At 38.6% G+C, this 22734-nt stretch overlaps 1 protein-coding gene across 1 annotated transcript in view; it reads left to right on the forward strand.

Moving 5' to 3' along the window:
- Nucleotides 1-22734, forward strand: part of LOC133999607 (ras-related protein Rab-26-like) — a 58653-nt gene that overhangs the window by 14250 nt on the left and 21669 nt on the right. Inside the window, exons 3-5 of the mRNA XM_062438849.1 lie at nt 7083-7124; nt 8733-8799; nt 15114-15166. Coding sequence (XP_062294833.1) covers nt 7083-7124; nt 8733-8799; nt 15114-15166 — 162 coding nt within the window. The remainder of the gene's footprint in view (nt 1-7082; nt 7125-8732; nt 8800-15113; nt 15167-22734) is intronic.

Here is a 22734-nt window from a genome sequence, read left to right on the forward strand (position 1 = left end):
AATCACCGTTGAGAGTACAGATCAGCAAGAGTCAAGACAAAGCTGATAACAGAAGTAGAGAGGTTGAGGTTGCTGCTTTGACAAGTTGAAGTACCCGTATGAAACAGTGTGTTGGAGTCCCTCCCACTATTGACACATGACTGGTCCAGTGATTCATCTATTCATTTATATTAGGAATGAGTGTGGAAGAAATGTGACTGCATGTTTTTAATTGCCTGAAGCCTTTCTGTTAATTTAATAAATTGTAGAGTTTTACAGATACATACATATAGAAATTAATGCAATTTTACATGTCTATCCATGATTTTAGCACTGCATGTTGACTTAAATTAATACTTTGTTTAGAATACATCACAATTTCTGACCCTTACTGCCATTAGCAATGTCTGCCATCAAAGTTTTTTACAACCAGCAAATTTCTCCTCATGGAACAATAAATATTGACTCTCCTATTTCTTCCAGTAAGTTCCAGTAAGAATTTAAAAAGTTGGACGTGCCTCTCTAAAAGCTGCATGATGCCATGAAATGAGTCTGTGTGTGTCTCTGTTGCGCATGTTGTAGAGAGAAACAGCAAATATGAAAAGAGATGGAAAATAAGGCAGCAGGGAGAGAGGCAGTTCTGGCATGTGAGAGAACGATAACGGGCCCATCATAAAAATCAAGCTGTGACATGATGATTACGTCTCCTTCGCTGAAAGCTTTCGCTCCTCTTTGATGCTTCCTCTGTCATTGTGGATGTCACTGACAATCCATCGTCTCACTTGTGACATTCTTTATGCATCTATCTTTCACTTGTTTTCAATTTCTAAACCTTCTTTATAGTTGGGGGAGAGATAGATGACTGATTTGTTCATTATCCACTCTCCTGCCTGCCAACCTGCCTGACTGCCTGTCCTTTCTGAGTGGGTGCAATTAAAGTGCCAAGCGTAATAATGCCAGCAAGTGGCAGTAATGGTTTTTTTTCCTGCTTGAAAAATGAATTGAATTAAGATGAAGCAGGAGCTACAGTGCAATGCAGAACTCAATATGTGTGTTTTATGATGTTGCATTACCTTCCAGCTATTTTTTTCCATCTCTCTTTTGTGTCAAGTACTATATTTACGGACGAGCTCTTTTGATGTGTGGATATGAAAAGCACACCCTGCAACTGTTGCTATATTAAAACTTGTTGGGCATTCAGCTTCAACTTAGATGATGGCTTTTTTTGTCCATGTGTGTGTGATGCATGTGTAAACTTGTGAGTGTGTGTGTGTTGGGTGTGGGTTGACTTCTGCCTAGAGATGTGTTTGTAATTAATGAAAGGCAGCTTCGCCACCTGCTACTTTAATGTCACTGGGATCTAGAGAGGCAAGCCCTGAGGAGCAGCATGAATATTTAACCGTGGCATGAGAGGTGGAAAGTGAGTTGTTGTAACATGGAAGCATCGCTGGACGAAGCTGATGAGAGATGGTAAAGAAACATAAAGCTACCCTTAGCTTTATGTTCCTTTACCATCTCTCATCAGATGGACATTTTCCACAGAGATGCAGAGAGACAGAAGATATAAGCAAGCCAAAAAATAATTTGAATGGATGAATATTCTGCAGATTTGGACACAGTTTAAATCATAAGAAATAATATTTAGCTATATAACTAGATTTACCAAAAGAAAAAAAAAAGGCCTGATCCTGTCATTTCATCTTATGAAACAGATAATGTGTCCCATTTCATTTTTATATTGGAGTTATTTATTCAAATATTCTCTAACAAATTAATTTCACAGCTGCAACTACAAAAGGCAGTGATCCAAGCTAAAACAAGAAAATGGAGAACATATTTTTCCATTAGCCACTACAACTGAAAACAGCTCTAAAACCATTTAATCTGCTACCCAAAGAAGATTGAGCTCCAAAAACCTATTAACACATTCACACATATTTGATTTGTTGTTTTTGTTTAAAATTTTGTGCAAATGCTCAAATACCTTTTATACATAAAAATTTTGCACCAACTGCTCGTTAAGTAAACATTAGCAGTCAGTACGGTCATCACACCCTAAACTCAATTAACACTAAATTCCACAGTTGTAATGCACTGGTATGGACATATCAGTGGGATGGATTCCCTTGATGCCTGGTCAGTATTTACGTCACATGTGATGTATCAGACTTCTGTGGCCTGACCCAGAAGACAGGACGTTGGTGAAGATGAAGTAGTGTGCTGTAATTTTTTATTTTTTTGTTGCTTACAGTTGTTGACCCTGTATAATTTATGGTGTCTTTGCTGAATATTCCTTTAGTGTTTTGAATTATGAGAGTCTACAGTCTGTGTATTTGATTTACTTCTGTGTGCCATCTGAGGGCAAGATTTGATTTAGGTGGAAGAGACTGTTTTTTGATAGAGTGCATACGATTTAAGTTTGAAGTTTGCACAAGTTAATGTGCTTTTCTTTTCTTTTGTGTTTATAGTGTCAAGAAAATGATGAATAATTTCTGTAAATGTGTTTCAGTAGTTGAGAAAAACTGTAATAAATCTGAGCAGCGTCAGATATTCCTCTCCAAGTTTGTGATGATATTGGAGCAAAATAAATAAATGTGCCTCTGAGAAAAATGAGGGATGGCAGAGGAGAGAGAGGAGAGAGAGGAGGAGACTTTGAATTTGGCCATCCTTATAGTGGTTGTTTTTGCTTGTGTTGCACGTGTGTGTTTCTTTACAGTGTAAGACATACTGCATACTGCATTTTGTACTGCACACCAGGGAGGAAAACTGACAAAAATTTGTTTTTGAAAATTGAAAGACAGGCCAGAGTTCCAGCCAACAGCTTGCCCTACAGCCTGCTCTGTCCTCTGAATAAGCCACAGAAGATTATTCACCACCGCACATGGTCACAACAAACACAACATATACTGTTATGTTACCATTTTGATTCGTATCACGCTGGTGTGAAAAGATCCTGGGCAAGCACTTCACAGAGGTCAAGGCAGCCTTCTCATGGCATTCAGCTTAATAATGGATATTTGATTACAAAATGCTGTTTTTTTGTGTATGTCTGTGTGAGTGTGTGTGCACATGTGTGTGCACATGTGGATGTACTGCCTACGGGCGTTTTTTGGAAGGTCTGCGTTGGTGTGAGTGTGTTGCTACAGGTTACAGGTAAAAGATCCAACACAAACTTGTTCAAAGAAGCAGCTTTAACTGAAACATGATTATATAAAAATATATTTTAGGTTTTGCATGGTTATCCAGGTATATTAGAGATCCTGCTTTAGGGAAGAGACCACTTCAAATTCGAATGCTTTATACAACCTGCAGCATAATTCTAGAAAGTTAACATGGCACCCAGCAAAATAGTAAGCACAATGCCACAAAGTGCACACTGCAAGGTGTTTTACCTGAATTGCGCCCTTGTATGTTTATATGTATCCATTTAGCTAATGCATGTGTGTTGACATTTTCAATGTAAAGAACTAGGACCAGTTTTTGTCCCAACCCTTTTCCTTCTCTCTGCATTTTAGCAGCAGTGCATGTTGGTGTGAAAATGCCCGAAGACCCACTGCTCTTTCAATTAGTCTCTGTTTTTAACTTCACCGGGTCACCCAAGTGAGAAAGTCAATAACAAGAAGGTTTCCAGCTATTACTGCACACAAGTTTCCAGGAAGCAGACTTTGCTCCATCAGTCAGCGCTGTGACAGATGAAATAAAACCTTCTTCTTTTGCCCCGCACATCCTCCCAAAATCCAGTTATGTTTGTGTTTTTAGTCATTTATTCAACTTATTTCCAACCAATTGAGTACATGGGCAATTATATCCAAGTGAAATAATTGTTACCACATGAGCTATGGCCTCTGTGCTAACTGTGCTGGGTCAGCAAATATCATCATCAATGACTGAATCCCACAGTGTCTATAGGTAGCATTATGTGTGTGTCTGGTGTAATGTGATTTATTGTGCTATCTCTGTCTCTGGGAGAATGTCCAGTGCATCTTAATGGAGAGTATTTGTAAAAGAGTGTCTTGTGATTTGAAAATGCTGATGAAGCAGAATAGGAAAGAAGAGAGAAGTTATCACAGGACAATATGAACAACTGATAGAAATGTCTGTAATCAGCCTCTTAAACTGCAGAGGTGGTACAGAGTGCCTGCTTCATGTATGCATAGATAATTATAATAACATAACAATTACACTAAGACAATAATTGGCTACACATGGCAAAAAAGCCCCCCAAAAACTGTGAATGCAGGCTGGTATTTCACTCTTTAGCTGAAGCTTGACTGCCACTAAACTGTATTTCATGAACAGTTCAAAGACTGCTAAGAGTTGAGATCCAATGCAGAGTAAGATAAAGATAGAAAGTGAAGCAAGAAAAGAGGTGTATTTTGAATTGACATGAAGTAATCGCAATCATCACCAAATTTTCCTTAAAACCTATCTAAAATCAGCTGTGTAAGCCTCTCTGTAGCAGGCAGGGTGGTGGAGGTTGAATATGTTTGTGTCTACAGTATGTGCGAGTGTGTGCATATGTCTGTGTCAGCACGACTTAGAAAACTTGACAGCCGGGAGTTGGGTTGACTGCAGAGCAGAGTGCTGCCTCTCTGTACTGCCCTGCCCTCAGTTATTTAGTCTATTTCCCCCACAGCTTTGATTTCTGAGGTATATGTCGAGACCAGACAGCCATTATGCACCAGTGAGTTTCCAGAAAAAAATGAAGGACATTGAAGAACACTACCATATAGCATCTTTCTCATTATTCTTATCAATCCTTCAAATGTGTCTCATACATAACCTTTTTGTTGCCATCATGTTCCGGTTCTCTGCCTCACACTGCTGCCTTTAATGTTTTATAGGCTCACACTTCTTCTTCTGGACCCTCCTGAAAGCTCCTTGTACATTTGTAATTTATGATCCGGGTGAAGTGCTATTAACAAACAGTCCTTCTGTACTGACTGTACCTTCTCGCTCATGTACCTTTAGAAGAATAAGATTAAATGACTAACATCCAGTGTCTGACCGGTAAGTAGAGCAGTTTGTGTTTGAAGATGTGTTCTGTTTGGAGGGTGTTTGTTGGAGCTCGGGGATTGAAATTGACCTGAAAAGTGCTGCAATCCTCCGAGCCATCCCCCTCTGTAACTCAACAGAGCTGAGCGGTGTCAGCTTCTAATGATGGTGAAGCTTGAGAAAGTTTTGAAAGTAAAGTGAAGACATTGCTGCTGTAAGTGTTGACAGTCTTTTATCTACAAATCCCCCTAGGTCTCCATGTTACCGCAGTAGACTTGGTCATATGCTGCACAGATACTTTTTATCCTGCTCAGTCAACGGTGCGCCATAAATAGGTCTTACAGTATGTCCTGTTTTGGTTGATTTTAAGTATTTACTCTACAAATCCAGCATAATTATCAGAGCAATCAAAATCCTATCATCATGAGCCACTAAATATTTATGAAGCCTTCAAGCACATTGTGGGATGTCTTTAGTGACAACAACAACAGGAAGAAAGTCTTTTGAGACACCAATTCCTATCAGAGCATGCTTACAAACTAGCTTGCAGCTCTCGGCATGCCCTTGAATATGTATGAGATTCTTCCTTTGTGACTCTCAGGGAGGTGAATCAACCGAACACATCAACAAAGACTGTATCTTTATCTAAGTGCTCCACTGGCAGATTAGTAGTATCTTGTTAGGGTTGAATATCTTCTGTTTCTCCTTGGGGAACAGGGAATTAGAAGGTCAACATCTCAGAGGGGATGATGATAGGAAAAAAGCTTTTCAGCGTTGTCGTGGCACCAGGTGATGTAATCCACATCAGCATACCAGGAGGCCTAAATTTGGGTCACTGGAGAACATCATGACCTTGTATTTTCTACAGCACTCACCATGTCACAGAAAATGGGATGCATGTGGTGAAATGCATGTGTTGATGTTAGCATTCAGGAAAGATAAGCAGGGCTGCTTCATGTTTAGTATGCATAGATTTTTTTTTCTTTCAGGGCAGTCATATGATTTAAAGCATTTCCTCTGAAGCTCAAACGATTGGTTGATTCACTGATTATTCAAGTGACACAGAATGAATCGTACGTGTAATTATTTTTATAATTAGTTTGACTCTTCTTTGACATATTTGATATAAATGCATTTTGAACTAATAGTTGGGTGAAACAAAGAATATGAAGATGCCACCTTGGGCTCAGGGAAACAATAATCAGAGTAGAGCTGCAAGGATTAGTCAATAAAGTAGTTGCCAACTATTAAACTAATCACCAACTATTTGGTTAATCAAGAATGTGAAGGGGAAAAAAGTTGAAATTATCTGATTCCAGCTTCTCAAATGTGAGTATTTTCTTGTTTCTGTAGTCTTTTATGACAGTAAAATGAATACCTTTGGGTTGTGAACAAAACAAGACGTTTGAGTCTACTGAGTCACTTCTTTTGATGGGTCAGCTGTACAAATGGGTTTCAAAGATCAGTGAGTCCATACTGTTCTGGATATTCCTCAAGATAGACTGCCCGTATACTTTGAAATAGTTTACCTCTTACTGTCAGGTTATCCAATCTAAACTTTTAAAAAGTTCTCAAAACTCAGCACCCGTTGAACTGATGTTTTTCTGTCTTTTGTTTTTATTCATTTACTTGAGCCAAGTCCATTCATCGTTTAGACTGAGGTTAATTGGATGGCAGGTTGTTTAACCTTTGTGCACCCAACACTCAGGACAGACTCCACCTCTGACCTGCACAGGAAACTGCAGGTCCACTTGGCTAAGCTTCACTGTGCTTTTGTGGTGGGGCAGATCGAAGCCGAGTTCAGAGGAATGTCTTTCCAAAGACGGAGAGACAGAGCAGAGGTTAATCCTCTGGAGGAAAGAGGCGAGGCTTCATCAAAAGAGGCCAAAGTGAGGTGGAAACATGCAATATTGATGGAGGGAGGGGAAGAGAGTGTGGTTGGTAGATGAGAGGAAGACACGGTTCAGACTTTTCAGTTGTCTGACCACAAACATAGACACACAAACACATGCAAATCACACCTACACCTGAGGTTAATGAGTTATAGTTGGCTGAAAAAAACACAAATGTAGACACCATCACTCATGATTTCTTGCTTTCATTTCTAGAATAAAGTCCTGAACATTGATGGAGTCAAGGTGAAGCTCCAGGTAAGAACTTTTTAATTTGTCCTGTGTCTCCTGCTAATCTTGATAAGCGCACTAAGATGAACCCATTTCAGCTTCTACCTGCTCATTGTGTTTTGCTCCACAGTTGACACATAATGAGATGAAATAAATCCCTGCTGGTTGCCTCATTTTGTGAGGACAATGATTTCTGCACAAATAGTTACATGTTATCCATCTCCATTAATATTCTCATTTTTTGACTTTGAGTTTTCTTCCCTACCACTGATTTCTGTTTTGAGAACTGGCACCCATACTGAGCGTTGTTGAATGTTTGATATTTCTGTCAAATAGAGCAAGTAATGATCATAATTAGGGGCTGAAGGATACTGCTGGTGTTATCCTCTGCTCTGGGATGTATTCATTTGGAGTTATTTTTCCTCCTGTAATTGCCATGCTTGATTATTTCCACTTGGATCCTGAGGGGGCGGCTGCCCCAGGGGACAATCAGGAGGCAGAGCCAGTATCAAAGCTGTCGTGTCAAAGACAGAGAAATTGGTTAGGTGTGCAAAGGGAATTGCAAAGCCAGAATCCAAACAGGTGAGGGCCCAGAAAAAAAACTGCTGAAAAATTGGGAATGTTTTTAATTTAAATTTTAAAAAAACGTAATGGGTGCAGTCAACCTGCACAGGCCTTCTCTGAGGTGAGAAGGAAATGTAATTGCCATCAGAGCCAAATTTTCATGAGAGACAGTGCTGCCTGATGGGAAAGAAGGAAGGAAAGAAGGACTTAATTAGCCTTATAACACTGTGGTCCGACAATGGGGTGAATGTATATCGACCACAGCTGATTTATATTCAATATCATGACCCAGGCAAAGCAAAGGCATTCAAATATTAATTAATGGCCTTTTACTGTAAATATACAATATGTGCTCTAACCTTAGACCTGCACTAATCAATATTTGTATATTAACCATGGATCAAATAACTAAATTTAATGTACTAAGGGTCACATGTATTGACTAAACTACAGATAATTATCACCCCATCTGCAGTTCCTCTCAGCTCTACAGCATCTTTCAGCATGTTTCAGCTTATTGTTTTGGTTCTACAGCCCACAACTTTACAGTGTCAGTGCTCCCTGCAACTACTTTCACTGTATTGAGCAAAAACATTATACATAATATATTATATTAGGAGTTGGTGGAGACCAAAACAAAGTTAAAAGGACTTATATTCATCAAGTGGACATAAACAAGTGATCCAAATTAATGCTTTTGTTAGTCCTTGTCGGCTGCTTATGTAAATGGGCAAACGTTCACTAACAGGTTACAACTTCATTGTGGTAGAATGGTGGTTATAAACCTATAATGATAATATGTTATAGGTCAGTTTGCTGTGCTCTCCCTAAGTGGTAAAAATAATAATAATATTGCTGCATTAATTATAGATCTTTTTCCAGTGCTGAATTCTTGAGACTATGGACAGTTCAATATTACCATATCTTTTTCCATATTCAAGACTTATCAGGTATCAATGAAGTAAATTAAATGGAGGACTTCACAATGAGCTTTAAGCAAACAGAAAACCTATTAAAAAGATAGAAACCTCTCTCTATTCACTGATTATCTTCCCCTCTCGTTCTCTGCAGATCTGGGACACAGCTGGACAGGAGCGGTTCCGCAGTGTCACTCATGCCTACTACCGTGACGCCCATGGTGAGACACTCACACTTGTATGGTCTTTTATGAATTTTATACTCCAGAAGGTTTATTGTTTTTAATAACAAGCAATCACTAATTGCTGTTCGCCCACAGGTATTTGACATTCAAGTCAGGCCAATGTCTCACTTTGCAGATTATGGCCCAAAGACAGTGTATTAGTGTTGTACCTTCATGTTCTTTACCACTTGATGCATACACAGGGGATGATGGTGTCTGTCATATGGTACATGGATTACATGAGTGTTTTATGACAGGTGGAGAAGAAACTAAAACCTATACACTGCATTTTTCTTTGTGTACTGTGAAATTAAGCCATGAATATAACGTTTTTATACCTAATGTTATTCACAGGCCTGTTAGTATACAGGACTTTTCTTTGTAATATTATTATTATATTATATTATTAATATATTATAATATTATAATATTATAATATTATTATAACCTCCTTTGATGGAAGGAAAACACATTCAGGATTGACAGGACCCTTTAATGCACAGTAATCAGTCGTGTGTGTGTGTGTGTGTGTGTGTGTGTGTGTGTGTGTGTGTGTGTGTGTGTGTGTGTGTGTGTGTGTGTGTGTGTGTGTGTGTGTGTGTGTGTGTGTGTGTGTGTGTGTGTGTGTGTGTGTGTGTGTGTGTGTGTGTGTTTGTAACCAAGGAAGAGCTGCTTTTAGTAAATGGCTTGAATCAAATGAGCTGCAACTAATGATGATTTTCATGATCAATTAATCTGCTGATTATTTTTCTCAGTTAAGTAATTGTTTTGTCTATAAACTGTCAGAAAACAGTGAAAAATGCCCATTATAATATCTTACAGCCCAAGGTGACTTATTGAGATCTTTAGTTTTGTCTGATCCATAGCCCAAAATCCAGTATAGAAAATTCAGTTTACTATAATGTATAGCCCCATTTCGACCAAATGTTCCAGATACTTTGGAACCGGAGTAACACTGGGACTAGAAAATCCCTATTTGCCTCATGTTTGCATTTACAGCACAACTCAGGCACCAGGTATATTGTGTAAATTAGACCAATGTGGAATTAAAAAATGATGGCAGTGATTAAAAAAACAGTATTCACATGAGAAAAAAAAATAACACAATCGTCCTGTTCTTCTTTGTAGTCACTGCTGCATGAGTTGAATGTTATGAATGAATGAAAAGGAGAAATGCAGAGAAGGGAAATGACACTGAAACTAAGTGCATCTGTCGCCTAAATCATCTGTTTAGTGTCTGATGGCTATTTATTTGTCCTTTAGAGTGTATTTTCCATAAAAATAATTTACTGGCTTTGTTCTCACTGCTGCAACATTCTCTCTTCATTCAGTCTCTAGCTTGCTCAACCACCGCCATACTGTCTCTCTGTCTCTGTCTATGTCTCTGTCTCTCTTTTAAATGAGATGGGAAGCTGATAACAAAGTCTTATTCTACATTTATTGTGAACAAATGGAAGAGAAGTCCCCTCCATCATCCTAAACTGGTCCTACATTGATACTAAAATACTTCCTTGTTTAATGTACATGCAGTTCGCAGTTTGGAGGGGGTAACCATTGCTAAATTATAGCAACTTCTTGTACATTTGGAAATAACTTGCATGCAGGTAGAGGAATTGAGTTCCTCAAAAGGTTCTTAGTCCCCGGAGGAAGTTCCTGTGGTGGAAATGCAGCTTATGAGACATAAAAGCTTCAAATTCTTACATTTGAGCAACTACAACCAGCAAATGTTTGACAATTTTCCATAAAAAAAATATTCAATTATAAAAATAGGTGCCAATTTATTTTCTGTCAATCAACTAATGTGTTGGAGCTCTGACATGCACATAACCTGTTGTTTGAAGCACAAAATCTGGATCCTGACCAAACATATAATGTGGTTTAGTTACTAATTTTTCATCTTTTTTCACTATCCATGAGAATTTGTGTTTGGAGAATACCAAGTAAAACACATAAAGTGTCTTTTAGCTTTATGCAGTGAAATACACAGCCATGTCCTTGGAGTCTTTTGTTCAAACTGACATTGCCATGGAAAAGCCAAGGACTCTGAAGCCATTATACAGGACAAGGAGTGTCTATACCATTCCGGCATGATGTTATCCCATTAACTCAAATCCACACAATGCTATGTAGCTTCATAGAGTAAGTTATTCAGTGACAGCATGGCATGAATTAACTCACATTGTCTGGATATTACCTTTAGTTCTTTTCTTTGAGGTGGTTCTGCTCCTTTTTTGGTACTTGGTATTCACATATTGCAGAAGTTGTCATTTTGTCCCCCCATATCTATGGAAAATGCATCACCTGGTTTGGTCTGTTTATCTCAGGGCAGTAAGGGAAGTTTTACCATCTCAGTGTATTTCTCCTTAAATCTATTTAAGTCTGCACAACTAAACTTGTGTGCGCATGCATATGGGTGTTTGTGTGTGCATACCTGATTTAGTGAGTGTAAATGATATATGTCTGTGTATTATCCTCAGTATGTGTGTCATGGTTTGGCAGTTAGCCTACATAAGGAAGGGGGAACCTACTTTAAATAGGTCCAGTTTCAGGCATGATGCTTGGGATCATGTCTTCCACTGAAAACTGCATCTATCATCTTTTTGGGTTGTGGCTTTAGACATTTCAGAGTTAGTGTCCGTGATTTTCCATTACTCTTCCATTACTACCATATAAAGCATATTGCCATTGTACTATTGATGCCACAGGGCAGGGTGTTTGATCAATAATACCCACATATCTTACTCCTTGGAGATGTGACCTTTTTAAATGCCAATCACCTTCCCACCTGTCTATTCTAAGAGCTGGAGTGAGAAAGGAATAAGAAGTAGCCCCTCAAGTTCACTGGAGGAACAATAAAATGTTTAAGATTTGTGTAAGATCTAAATATTCAACTTTATTTGTGGTCACTGTAGGATAAAACCTTGACAAGGTCATGTAAATGAAAAATATTTTAAAAAACGTATTTTGTCAATTCTAACAGGAATAAAACAGTCCACCCATAACTTCAATACCTATCTAGATTCCAAGCCTATAAATGTTGCAGATCAATTCCACTCTAACCTGAACAAACTCCTGTTTCAGCACAAGACTGTCAGTGAGCTTATGAAGTCTCTGAAGTGTCATACAAAAAGGTCTGCTACGGTCTATTTTTCCAGCTTTCAGGTTTATGCTCAAACAAAAGTACATATATTTTGATCTGCCTGCTTACCCTCACACGGTGCATACTCTTGACTGTCAGTTTCTCTGTGATTCCCCAAAACACTGAAAACAAAGTCTACTTTTTTGTCTTCCTTTTATCCAAAAAGAGAACTGATCATGTTACACCAGCAGTCATTGCAGGTTTTAGGGTAAGCCCTGGTGACTGTTTGTCTGCTTAAAGCCGGTACAGTACATTGATCTACATCAAAGTATCTCTGCAAAATGCCAGCTGACATTGGGCAAATTGCTTTGAATTGTATATACATATTTAACTGCTGTGTGTGGCAGACAGTAAAAACAAAATAATCAATCTTCAAGTGAACATTGTTTTCCTCTTTTTGTAGATTGGTGCAGCAAAATATGAAAGTGATATTTTCTGGCTGGACATTAAAATTAAAGGTGCTATAAATAGGATTGTGGTATCTGGTAACACATGATAACCATGATATATCTTCAGAGGTGTGATAAGGTGATTGAAAGCTAATTACTAGTCATTTCTGAGTAATTTATTAGTAATTTAACACCAAGTTAAAAGGAATTGCTTAACTGACTCTAGTTAAAAGTTTCAAATTCTCAGCCACACCCAACAGCTATGTCAAGGTAAACACTTTACATCTGAGAACTTCAGCAGGTGGAGGTCAGCAAAAACAAGATTTTCGGATGATGTTAAGTTAATCTTTAATGATTATTACACCTTGTGCCAAGATTTCTGCTTTTTGAAACTCTCATTGAAGCCTCTAGTCTCTGCTCTGAAACTGAAGCTCTTTTTTTTCCCCTCAGACTCTGGCCAACATTTAAATACACTAAAACTCAACGCCAACATAACATCATGCACACTCTTTGACAAAGTAATTGCCAAGTCTGACAGCACATCAAACTTTAAATAATGAATGATAATAACCTGAGGCCAGAAAGCTGCACAATATTTGACGCCAATGGAGACAAATCAAATTCTGCCTACAGTCACCTAAAAAAAAAGACTTTGGTCAACTATGGATTACTGTAGCTGTTATATACATGCAAAAAGATTCATGTTTTAACCTGTGATGGTGACATTATGACACACTATAGGATCCATACATAGCTCAATTTGGGAAAGGCTTGCTACAGTATCAGCACTTTCATGATCTTAAACCCATTTACACACACAGTGTTTGACATGTAAACAAGCATGCCTGCATGAAGCCAAAGCACAGTGTGATGAATGCAGCTAATTGTCGCTGCCAGAACTTTTTGGGGCCAGAGCAGAGCTGCAGGCAGAGAAAGTCCGGAGCTTAAGTGTCGGCGCCTCCAGGGAACTGATGAGTTTGGGAGGCTGGAGGGAGTCTGTGAGTTAGGAGACACAGTGAGAGAGAGGCTTGTACAGAGGATTATTTTAGATGTCAGTGGATATAAAATCTATCTGCTGTCTGGGAGAAAATGAGTAGACAGCCATGAGATATTTTCTCATCTGAAAATTCAGTGATTGTTTACAGTAGTTTGAGTTTTCAGGATGTTTTCAACAGTTGAGTGCTTACTTTGGTTTTGCCGATACGTTTATGTTGTGATAAAAGAAAAAAACACAGGGGAGATTTACTAAGAAAGATTGCTGGACAAAAACAAAAGGCTGTAAAACATTTCACCCCTCCAAAGCATCCATGATCCGAGTCACAATTTGAAACATAATCATTGGAGATGGTTTATATTTCCTCAATATGCCTGTAAGTCTCTTCTTTGCACAACAATTCATGTGTCCTATCCCAGATTGATGGAAGGCTCTAAATTTGATGCAGATGCCCCCAATCTCTTACTTTCACTTTGTCTTTGATCCATTTGCCTTGTCCTTATTTGACACCTTATGAATAAGCCAGTGAACTGGATGCAGGAATACAAACAATTTAATCGAGTTAACAGGTTACAATTCTAAAAATAAAAAATAAAAATAAAAAAGTACTTAACTAGTAAAAATAGTTAGGCAAAACTTTTCAAATCATAGACATTAAATGTTTGAGTGTGAATGGAAGAAAAGATGCACAAATACACTCTCATAATGAAGTTTTCCCCAATTCTCATAGCTGTTCTTCCATCTTTGTTTTTATCTTTCTTCCTCATCTGTGTCATCGTTTTCTCCTTTAAAATGCTCTTATTGAGCTCTTTCTCCTTTGTGTTGCCTGACATTTCTGTTCTTTCTCATCTCATCAACTCTTTGTCTATTCTGTGCCTGCAATCTGTTTTCATCCAAACCTCAATTTTACTGTTGGGCATGCCACTAATCTCACATATAATGAGACTTCTTGATTCATTCCATTGTTTCAGTTGCTTAAAAGAAAACACACAAACTGATTAGGTGAACTCATCTTCTCATGAATTACAACAGATACTAGGGGGAAAAAATTATGTATAGAAAGAAGAAATAGTTTTTGGAAAATGTTTAACACAGCGGGCAGAAGTGCACAGCCAAACACTTTTGACCAGAGTCGTAGCAGTTGATGATTTTCTGGGCGCTGACTTTCTCCATTGAGTGATAAAAGATAGCAAAAGAGTGAGAAATACCTCCAGGACAAGTCTGGCAGAACTGAGTTTTATTACACAGCTGTCAGTCTGCGTAATGTTCATCTCTCCTGGGCCGCCTCCTTTCTTAGCTGCACAGCCCCTCACTGTCTCTCACCTGTACTCACCCTGGGCGAGCTGCTCTGTAGACAGATATGGGAACATGGACTCATTTCTGCAGTTCAAAAGGCCCTTTCACTCTCTTTTTTCATTTTCATTCTTGCTGTTGAGTTGAATACCTGGAAAAATATACACATATACATGTTTCATAATGAACCACAAACATCACAGTGTAACATTTTATATTTGAAAAAGTTTTAAAAAGAAATGAGTATTTCAGGACTTTATCAGGCAAGAGAGAGACAGCATGGATTATTCAGCGTTGCCAGCATGCCCAGAGGGAAAATGAACTCAATAATCATAATGTCAATTCAATTTTAAAGGGAATTGATACATCAATACCAAAGATTAAGTTAAACATTTGCTGCAAATTCTTTCCAGAAAACCACTTTATATGAACATTAAATGATTTGCAGTCATGAACTTTTAAATGATACACTGAAATTTTTCTCTATTGCTTTCAGCTCTGCTTCTGTTGTATGATGTCACCAACAAAACATCATTTGACAACATACAGGTAGGCTTTTCTTTTTTGTATCAGCTGTTATTACTACTTTGAAGCCTCTGAAGTGTTTTTTGTGTTCGATCTAGCAATCTGTCAATTTCATTCTCTAGCTCTGTATATTTCTTACTAGCTTCCACACAAATCATTATTCCTTCGTAGTTGGAATGAAAAGAGGGAGAAGAAAAACAAAACAAATGGGAGAAGTAGGAACGGGGAAGATTGAATGTGAGGGACAGCATGGTCAGCTTTGAGCATCAGATTTTTAAATCTTTATGTTCTTTCTTTGGACTAAAGGGAATATTCAACTGTCCATTCATCTGGCAGACCTCCAGTCTCTCTTTCATCCCTCTCTTTCTCTCTCCACTGGAGGAAAAATATAGGATTATGAATCTGACTTGGTTTGACTATACTCCTTTGGCAGTCAGAGCCAGCAACATGTACCATACTTAGTTTTTCAGTATTCAGCATAAAAACCGTGTAAGAAATCCAAGATTAAGAGAGAGCAGTTGCTGTATCTCCTCTGTTCTGGGTCATATTCACTGCCCGGTCTTTTCATTTCTTTTCCCAGAGCACGTCTCCCAAATTAATTAAACTGAAAAAAAGGATTTTATCAACCAATTTAGTTGAGTTAAGTCATATATTATTAATCTTTATAAGGAAAACTGTCTTCTGCATTTGTCTCAGCCCAACTATTAGAGCAGTGGGCAGCCACACTTCAGCACACAGGCACTGAGGCCAGCATCTTGGTCAATACTAGAGGAGTATTCCTAAACAGCCTACTCACCTCTCCACCACCAAACCATCATGCAGAGAACATGCAAACTTGACACACAAAGGTCCCAATTGGACCTGGTGATGTTCAAACTGTGCTGACCACTGAGCCACTGTGGTGCCTGCTCTGCTTGTTTGGCACAGACATGTTCTGGCTGTATGAACTCTTGACAGGAGGGCTGAAAACAGATCAGATGATGAAGAATGAATCTGATAAGAATCGCCTGACCACTCATGTAAAGGAAGCCATTCATTAGACCAGGGAATTTTATTTCCTTCATAATCAGATTGACTGGATGCACCGCTTCATAAACAGAAGGCTTACATGAAAGATGCTTGTAGGGCATTGTGTGTTGTGTGCTCATAGCTTTATTCCTTTTTTTAAGGTTGGTTGATGCAGCACACAGCAGTTTACAAATCAAATCAATATCTTGGCTGCCTAGACATATTCTCTTTGAGTCAGTTAATGAAAAGAAAAGAAAAATCAGTTCAAGGGGAAGAAAGCCAACCTGGCACAAGGAATCTCAGATTTTATTTTTGTAATTTATTAATTATCTACAATTTTTTTTTTTTAATCAATTTGTAGCATGCATTGGCCACTATGAATACTTTTTGTTTTTGTATTTTATTCAGATAAGTCGGTTTTGTTGTGGTAAAGTTGCCTCTGAGATTGCACTGCACTTCCCTGATGCGCTTTTCCTCTCTGCTTTCGATTCAATTTTATTTGTATCCACAAAAATCCAAAGTGAGCTGTAAAATTATGGAAACAAAAAAACAAATAAAACTGATATAGTAATCTCTTGAGGCCACAGAAGAAGTAAAAACAAAAAAGATGCAGAGGAGTCAAACGGTTAGTACAATCTTATTTTAAAAAAAACAAAGAATAAATATCTTAATGACAATAACATAATATTTGCAGCCACATTGTACTGAATTTAAAAATGCTATTATCTTCCCTCATTTGAAAAACAAGCAAAACAGCCCTAATTGTTTAATGGATATACATCTTTTTTTACCAACTGTTAAAGGAAAATCTTTAGCATTTAGGATGGTAAAATGGCAGCCTTTCAGAAACATCCATCCCCTCAGTTTCCCACTTTCATGGTGCCACTGCTGTCAGAGGAAGTAAAGCTGTGCCAGCTCTTGTCACTATGCCATCACTCCTGCTGTTTCACTCTGTGTAGTAAATGTACCCTGCAACAGAAGGGGTGGCAACTTTCAACTGCTTTGATTGACACTAGCCATCAGTCAAAAATGTCTCTTTCAGACCAGCAAAAAGGGGCTGTTAAAGGAAAGAGAGGTTGTTTGTCACCAACCAGAGAAATATGATGTAACCATCTGTCGTGCAAGATTGTTAAAGGGCAAAATGTGCTTTTTCAGCTCCAGATGTGAACAGCAGGTAAAGGAGAGAGGGAGGGACGAATGTGCAGGAGGTGGCAGGAAGGATACTTATATGTTGGGCAGGCAGTAACAGAAGGGAGGGGAACTGTCAACCATCCATAACAAAAAGTCTCCAGCTCTCTTTATGGTGAGTTGGTGGCTCTACAAAGGACCTTCAGCCTTTGTTGTATCTCTCCACAATGCAATTCACAGTGTTTCAGGCTATGTTTTGATCTTTTCTGTCCAAAAATTTCCACCTCAGCCAACTGGGAGGACACCAATGCAAAGAGCCTGAACTGTTTAAACAAACTGTCCGTCACACTGTTGTGCCTCGAATTAATCAGTGTATAAGCTTTCACTGTTTACTGTAAACACAATGAACAGTGTATGTGTTGAATCCATCACAATTCCTCATAACCCAAGGTGAAAAATGTTCAAATTACTTTTGTCCAACCAACAGTCCAAACTGTTTTCAATTAACTTCATCCATGCATACCTAACCTACCATACCTGTACCACATTTACATTATAGTTCTAACATTATTGTTTTTCTTGCCTAAAGTGCCCGAACCCGCATGCTGCAACTTTTAATGTGAGGATGATTTCTCTGTCATGTCAGTTTTCTGTTGCCTGGCCTGAGGAAAACAGCTTTGACTCACTCGTAGCCGCTGGACTTGACTCTGTTCCACTCATGCAATGTGACATCCTCTCAAAAATTGCTTTACAGCCCCAAACAACAAAATAAACCACCTATTCAAAATTTTCTTGCATGGTACATCATCTCAACAGCATCTCAACTCCTGGCGTCTCCCGGGTGTGGCAAATTAAGAGTCAGCTCCATCCCGCTACACGAGACATCAGTTCTGACCCTCCAATAGTTATTTCCACAGCAGATATTTTGACTTGTCACAGTAGGAAAAGCACAGGTGTAAATAATAAAATTAACAATGGCTGAAATGCATCTAGCTGCTCCAGTTTCAGGGTTTTGGTACTGTGCATGCTGGCTCACTGTCATGGTTTATTAAGACACTTGAAGAGAACTGAGCCATCCATAATGTTTTCAGTAACATCTTTGCTTTTCCCGCAATGATTAGTCAAAACATTTGCTGTGAAAAAGATGCATCATAGCGCTAGTCTATTTCCTTATTGGCTGTATTTTGTTACTTCTAACCAAGGCAGTGACACAGCTTCCCCACTTTGCTGCTGAAGTTTATTATTTGAAACAGTTTTTACTCTCCCAGAGGTAAAATAGGGGTAATCTTAGGAGGCGCAGATTGACATGTCCTTCCCTGTCCTGCCCTGCTCAGCCTTCCACCCTTCTTGTCTCATCTCTGTATCCATCCACTGCTCTCAAGTTCAGTCAATGTCTATTACAGCAAGGAAATATGCTGGCGGCAAGCTACAGATTTCTTCTGGCACACAACTGCTTAACGAGCACTAAGTCATGTTAATGAACACTAATGGTGATGAATGCCACTCTTAAAGAGAGGGAGAAATGAGCGGGGCAAATCATTCTCCTCTTCCACCTTCAGACCCGCTCCGCTCTGTGCTGTATCAGTGTCTTCTCTGCAAGGAGGCATTTAGGCAAACAAAGCATGAACGTCATAGGAGCTGTCAATCATTGGAGAGAGAAAGACTTAACATTTAAGGCAGGAGAGGCTCAGTCACAACAATTCATCTCATGCTCTGACACGCTATCTTTTGTATAATAGTTTTTGAAGTGGTCTGAAGATAAGTGTCATTTCTTATAATCTTCAAAGTACTATTCATTTTTGTGAATTTCAAGCTCTAGCCTGCATCTGAGACAGTTCGAGTTATTGAGGTGTTTTCATGTAGTCTGTTGTGGTCAGTGCCATGAATCCGTTTTTGTTTATTGAATATAACAATATATAACAACAGCAAGTATTTGTTGGGTATAAGCCACTGTAGCAGAAATATATGAGCCACTTGGTAATGTGATGAATGTCCTCATGTAGAAGTAGTGCTTGAGGGAGACTATCAGAGCCCATTTAAGCACCCGCTGTAAATCATTTATCTGGGTTAAAAAGTCAGCTGGGCTCCTGCAGTGCTAGGAATCGTTTGCCTTTGATGGGAATCAGAGAGATGGTCAAAACAGAACATGGAGTGCTTATTGTCCATCAGCAGCTTCTGAAATGCAAAATTTAGCACAGTAGATTGGTTTGGTGATTAGAAAAATAGCCCGTATGCTTTGGGAAGTTAGTGTTGACAAGAAATGGTTCTCAACAGAGAAATGACAGCACTGGTCATTTACTCACAGGAAACTGCTCTTTGTTAATTGTTTACTAATGACTACAAATAGCCTTAACCAAGAATATTTTGTGCCCTAGAATAATTGAACCTTAACCATAGCAATGTCCTGTTCATTTGGGTGTTGGATCAGAAAGCATCCATAAAGACAATAGCAAATAACAGAGAAACTGTTTTATAGCTGAACCTATACTTTTGGCTGAATGAAAAAGGAAATATTTCCTAACAATGCTAATGTCATAACATTAAAATGAATCAGCAGTGAGGCACTGAACCAAGGGAGGCAGTTTTATAATGCTCAAACTTCTATATTGACTCTACGAATACATTCTCTATATTAAAATGTTTCTTATTGAACACTTACATGTGAAATGATGCATTACTGTGCTCTTAGACCTCAGACTGTGTGCATGTGTGTGCATGTCTTGATGTCCAAATGCTTGATCATGCTTTCGTGTCTGTGTTGTAGAAACCCAATAAAGGTGATTGAGAGAGATGATACCGTTATTTGTGTGCCTTCATTCATCTCTCTCTGTCTGTCCCCATGGGGCATGGACTGGCTTCAAATGAAATGGCTGCCTGCCTACCACATAACTGTTAGTTAAATGTCATGGCACCACCACGCCAGCTGGTGATGAGAAAGACTGTCATTAAATAGTGAAGTGATATAATTTTAAATACCATTCGTTTACAATCAGTAGAGACTCTGGCATTTTTAGAGGTGACTCATTTTTGGCTCACATGTTGTATGAAGAAACATTAGGTTTGATACAAGTTAGCAAGGGCATGACATGCTGTAATCCTCATTCATAGCCTTGTCACTCACGCATCACCTGTAATTTAGCCTCCTGCAGGGAGCATTAATAGTGAGTCAGCTCCATTTATTCAGTACTGCCTGTCCTCAGCTGTAGTTATATATGATGCAGCCAGGAGTGTGTTGGAGGGAAAAAAATTATCCACCGGTGTTCATGAAGCTCCTTTCTGCGGACAGTTCCATTTACTTTTATGTCAGCTGCAAGGTGACAAAACAGATGGGATGCTTATGTGCACACAAACATGGCAAGATGGATGAAGATGTCCTATAAGTTGGTTGTTCTCTGTTGCCAGAGGGAATACAAGAACTGTAATGCCTCTGTGGATGGATTCATATCAGAGGTGTTTGACTGCCTCCATGAAAATAATTTGTCAAAATAGTTTTAAAAAAAACTTGAATTCCCTCCTTTTTTGTTTTTGTTTCACAATTTTATTTCACTTTTATAGCTGTTTGCTCAGAGAAGGCTCCTCTTTGTTTTGAAGACCCTGGATAAAAGATAGCCATCTCTTCTCACTGCTCTGTGTTACATAACGCACCCTTTCTGCCTGCTCACCAAAAAAGTCCCTTTTATGTTAGTTGCAACTCTGCAAAAGGAAGCTCTTTACCTGTGAGGGGGCTGAAAGCTCTTCAGAAAATATGATTTTTGCCAACTCCTTCCCTTCAATCTCCTCTTTCTGCATCAACAAGCAACATGAGAACTATTTAAATTGAAGTGCTTATACTCTTATTTGGTCATTTGCAAGTCTATGATCTATATTATTTATAATTAATGTGCAGCTGTGGCTCAGGAGGTAGAGGTTCGATCTCCGGCTCTTTCTGTCCATGTGTTGAAGTGTCCTTTAGCATGACACTGAACTGCATGTTGCTCCTGATGGTCGGGCCGGCGCCTTGCATGGCAGCTCTGCCGCAATCAGTGTGTGGGTGTGTTTGAATGGGTGAATAAGAGGCAAGAATGGTGAAGCGCTTTGTCCGTGAAGGTAGAAAGGCTCTATGTAAGTGCAGTCCATTTAATATTTATTATATCACAGATTATCCAAAAAGGACAGTCATGTAGTTCTATTGTTCGGGCTCCCATTACCTTAAAATGTTTTAATGAGCTGATGATATTAGTGACATTTGAAAGGAAGAAAAGTTCAGAAAGCCTGTGTTAGGACAAAGCTTCTTTTGAGGAGCCTTGCAGGTTTGCAAAGTTTGGGATCTATAGTTCATCAAAAGATGCTGCATAAAAAGCTGTTCTGAAACAAAAATAAAAATGATGGACTATGGACGTCTAGCCAAGAATAACACCTACTCAGATGTTGCAAAACTTTGGCTGGGTGCTGTTTATTTGTTGCTTTTAATAAATGTAAGCAGCCAGCCTTTCCTGCTTCAGGAAAAAAAAACATTTTAAATATTAAATGAGAAAGTTTCCCGCATATTTGGTTCATCTTTATATATTAATTTATTTTTATGTTGTTATTTTTCCCAAAAAACTTGTAACATGGCCCATCTCATAAGCAGGGAGCCAAACGTCCTATATTATGTGTCTTGTGTCTCCATTTTTGCACAAGATGAGTCATCTGACCATTGACTACATTGTGTGTCTGATTCTGTCTTTTTGTTTTCAGTTAGTCACAGAAACTATTGACATTGCAGTTCGGGAGAATATGTGATCCCTTCAACACCCATTTCTGTAAAGCATCTTTCTTCTGTTTGCAGATAATACTCCCTCTTACTACTTTTTCTTCACAGTCATACTTGTGTGCACTTGGTTATGGTGTTGCTCTTTGTCACAAGTTAAACAGACAGACAAAAACAAATACTGGCCATATTTCATAAAAATGCTTTCACACACTCAAATACACAGCACATACACAAAAACCCTTTTGTTTTTCTGTCACTCTGTCTCTTTTGTCTTTTCTGGAGTGTTTTCTCTCACTGGCATGAACAAATGCAGAGGCGTCATTATTTTTGTTGTGGTTATTCTGGCTTTTTATCATATTCCTGCTGTCCTTTTCTCCTCCAGACAGAAAGACCTTAAACCATTTGTTTGCAATAGAAAGAGTGTGAAAATGGATTTCAATTATATGCAGAAGCAGAATAGTAAAAATGTGTAGGTGGCTTCTACATGAACTCATGATGAAGTGCTATTTGAACACTAACACTACTATTTTTTAAAGAAATCACAAACAACAATCTCAGCCACCCAAAACTATTTATTTTATGGATTATCCAGAGTAATTATGACATTGTTTATGGAACAGCATGTTGCTCGTGAGTTTTTCAAATGCAAATTTCCAGTGTTTCAAGCACCACAAATTAAATTCAAGTCACCTTGATTTTAATGGGCTATAGATGTCTCAGCTGC

Source organism: Scomber scombrus, chromosome 18 (genome assembly GCF_963691925.1).
Source record: "Scomber scombrus chromosome 18, fScoSco1.1, whole genome shotgun sequence".
Classification (NCBI taxonomy): Eukaryota; Metazoa; Chordata; class Actinopteri; order Scombriformes; family Scombridae; genus Scomber; species Scomber scombrus.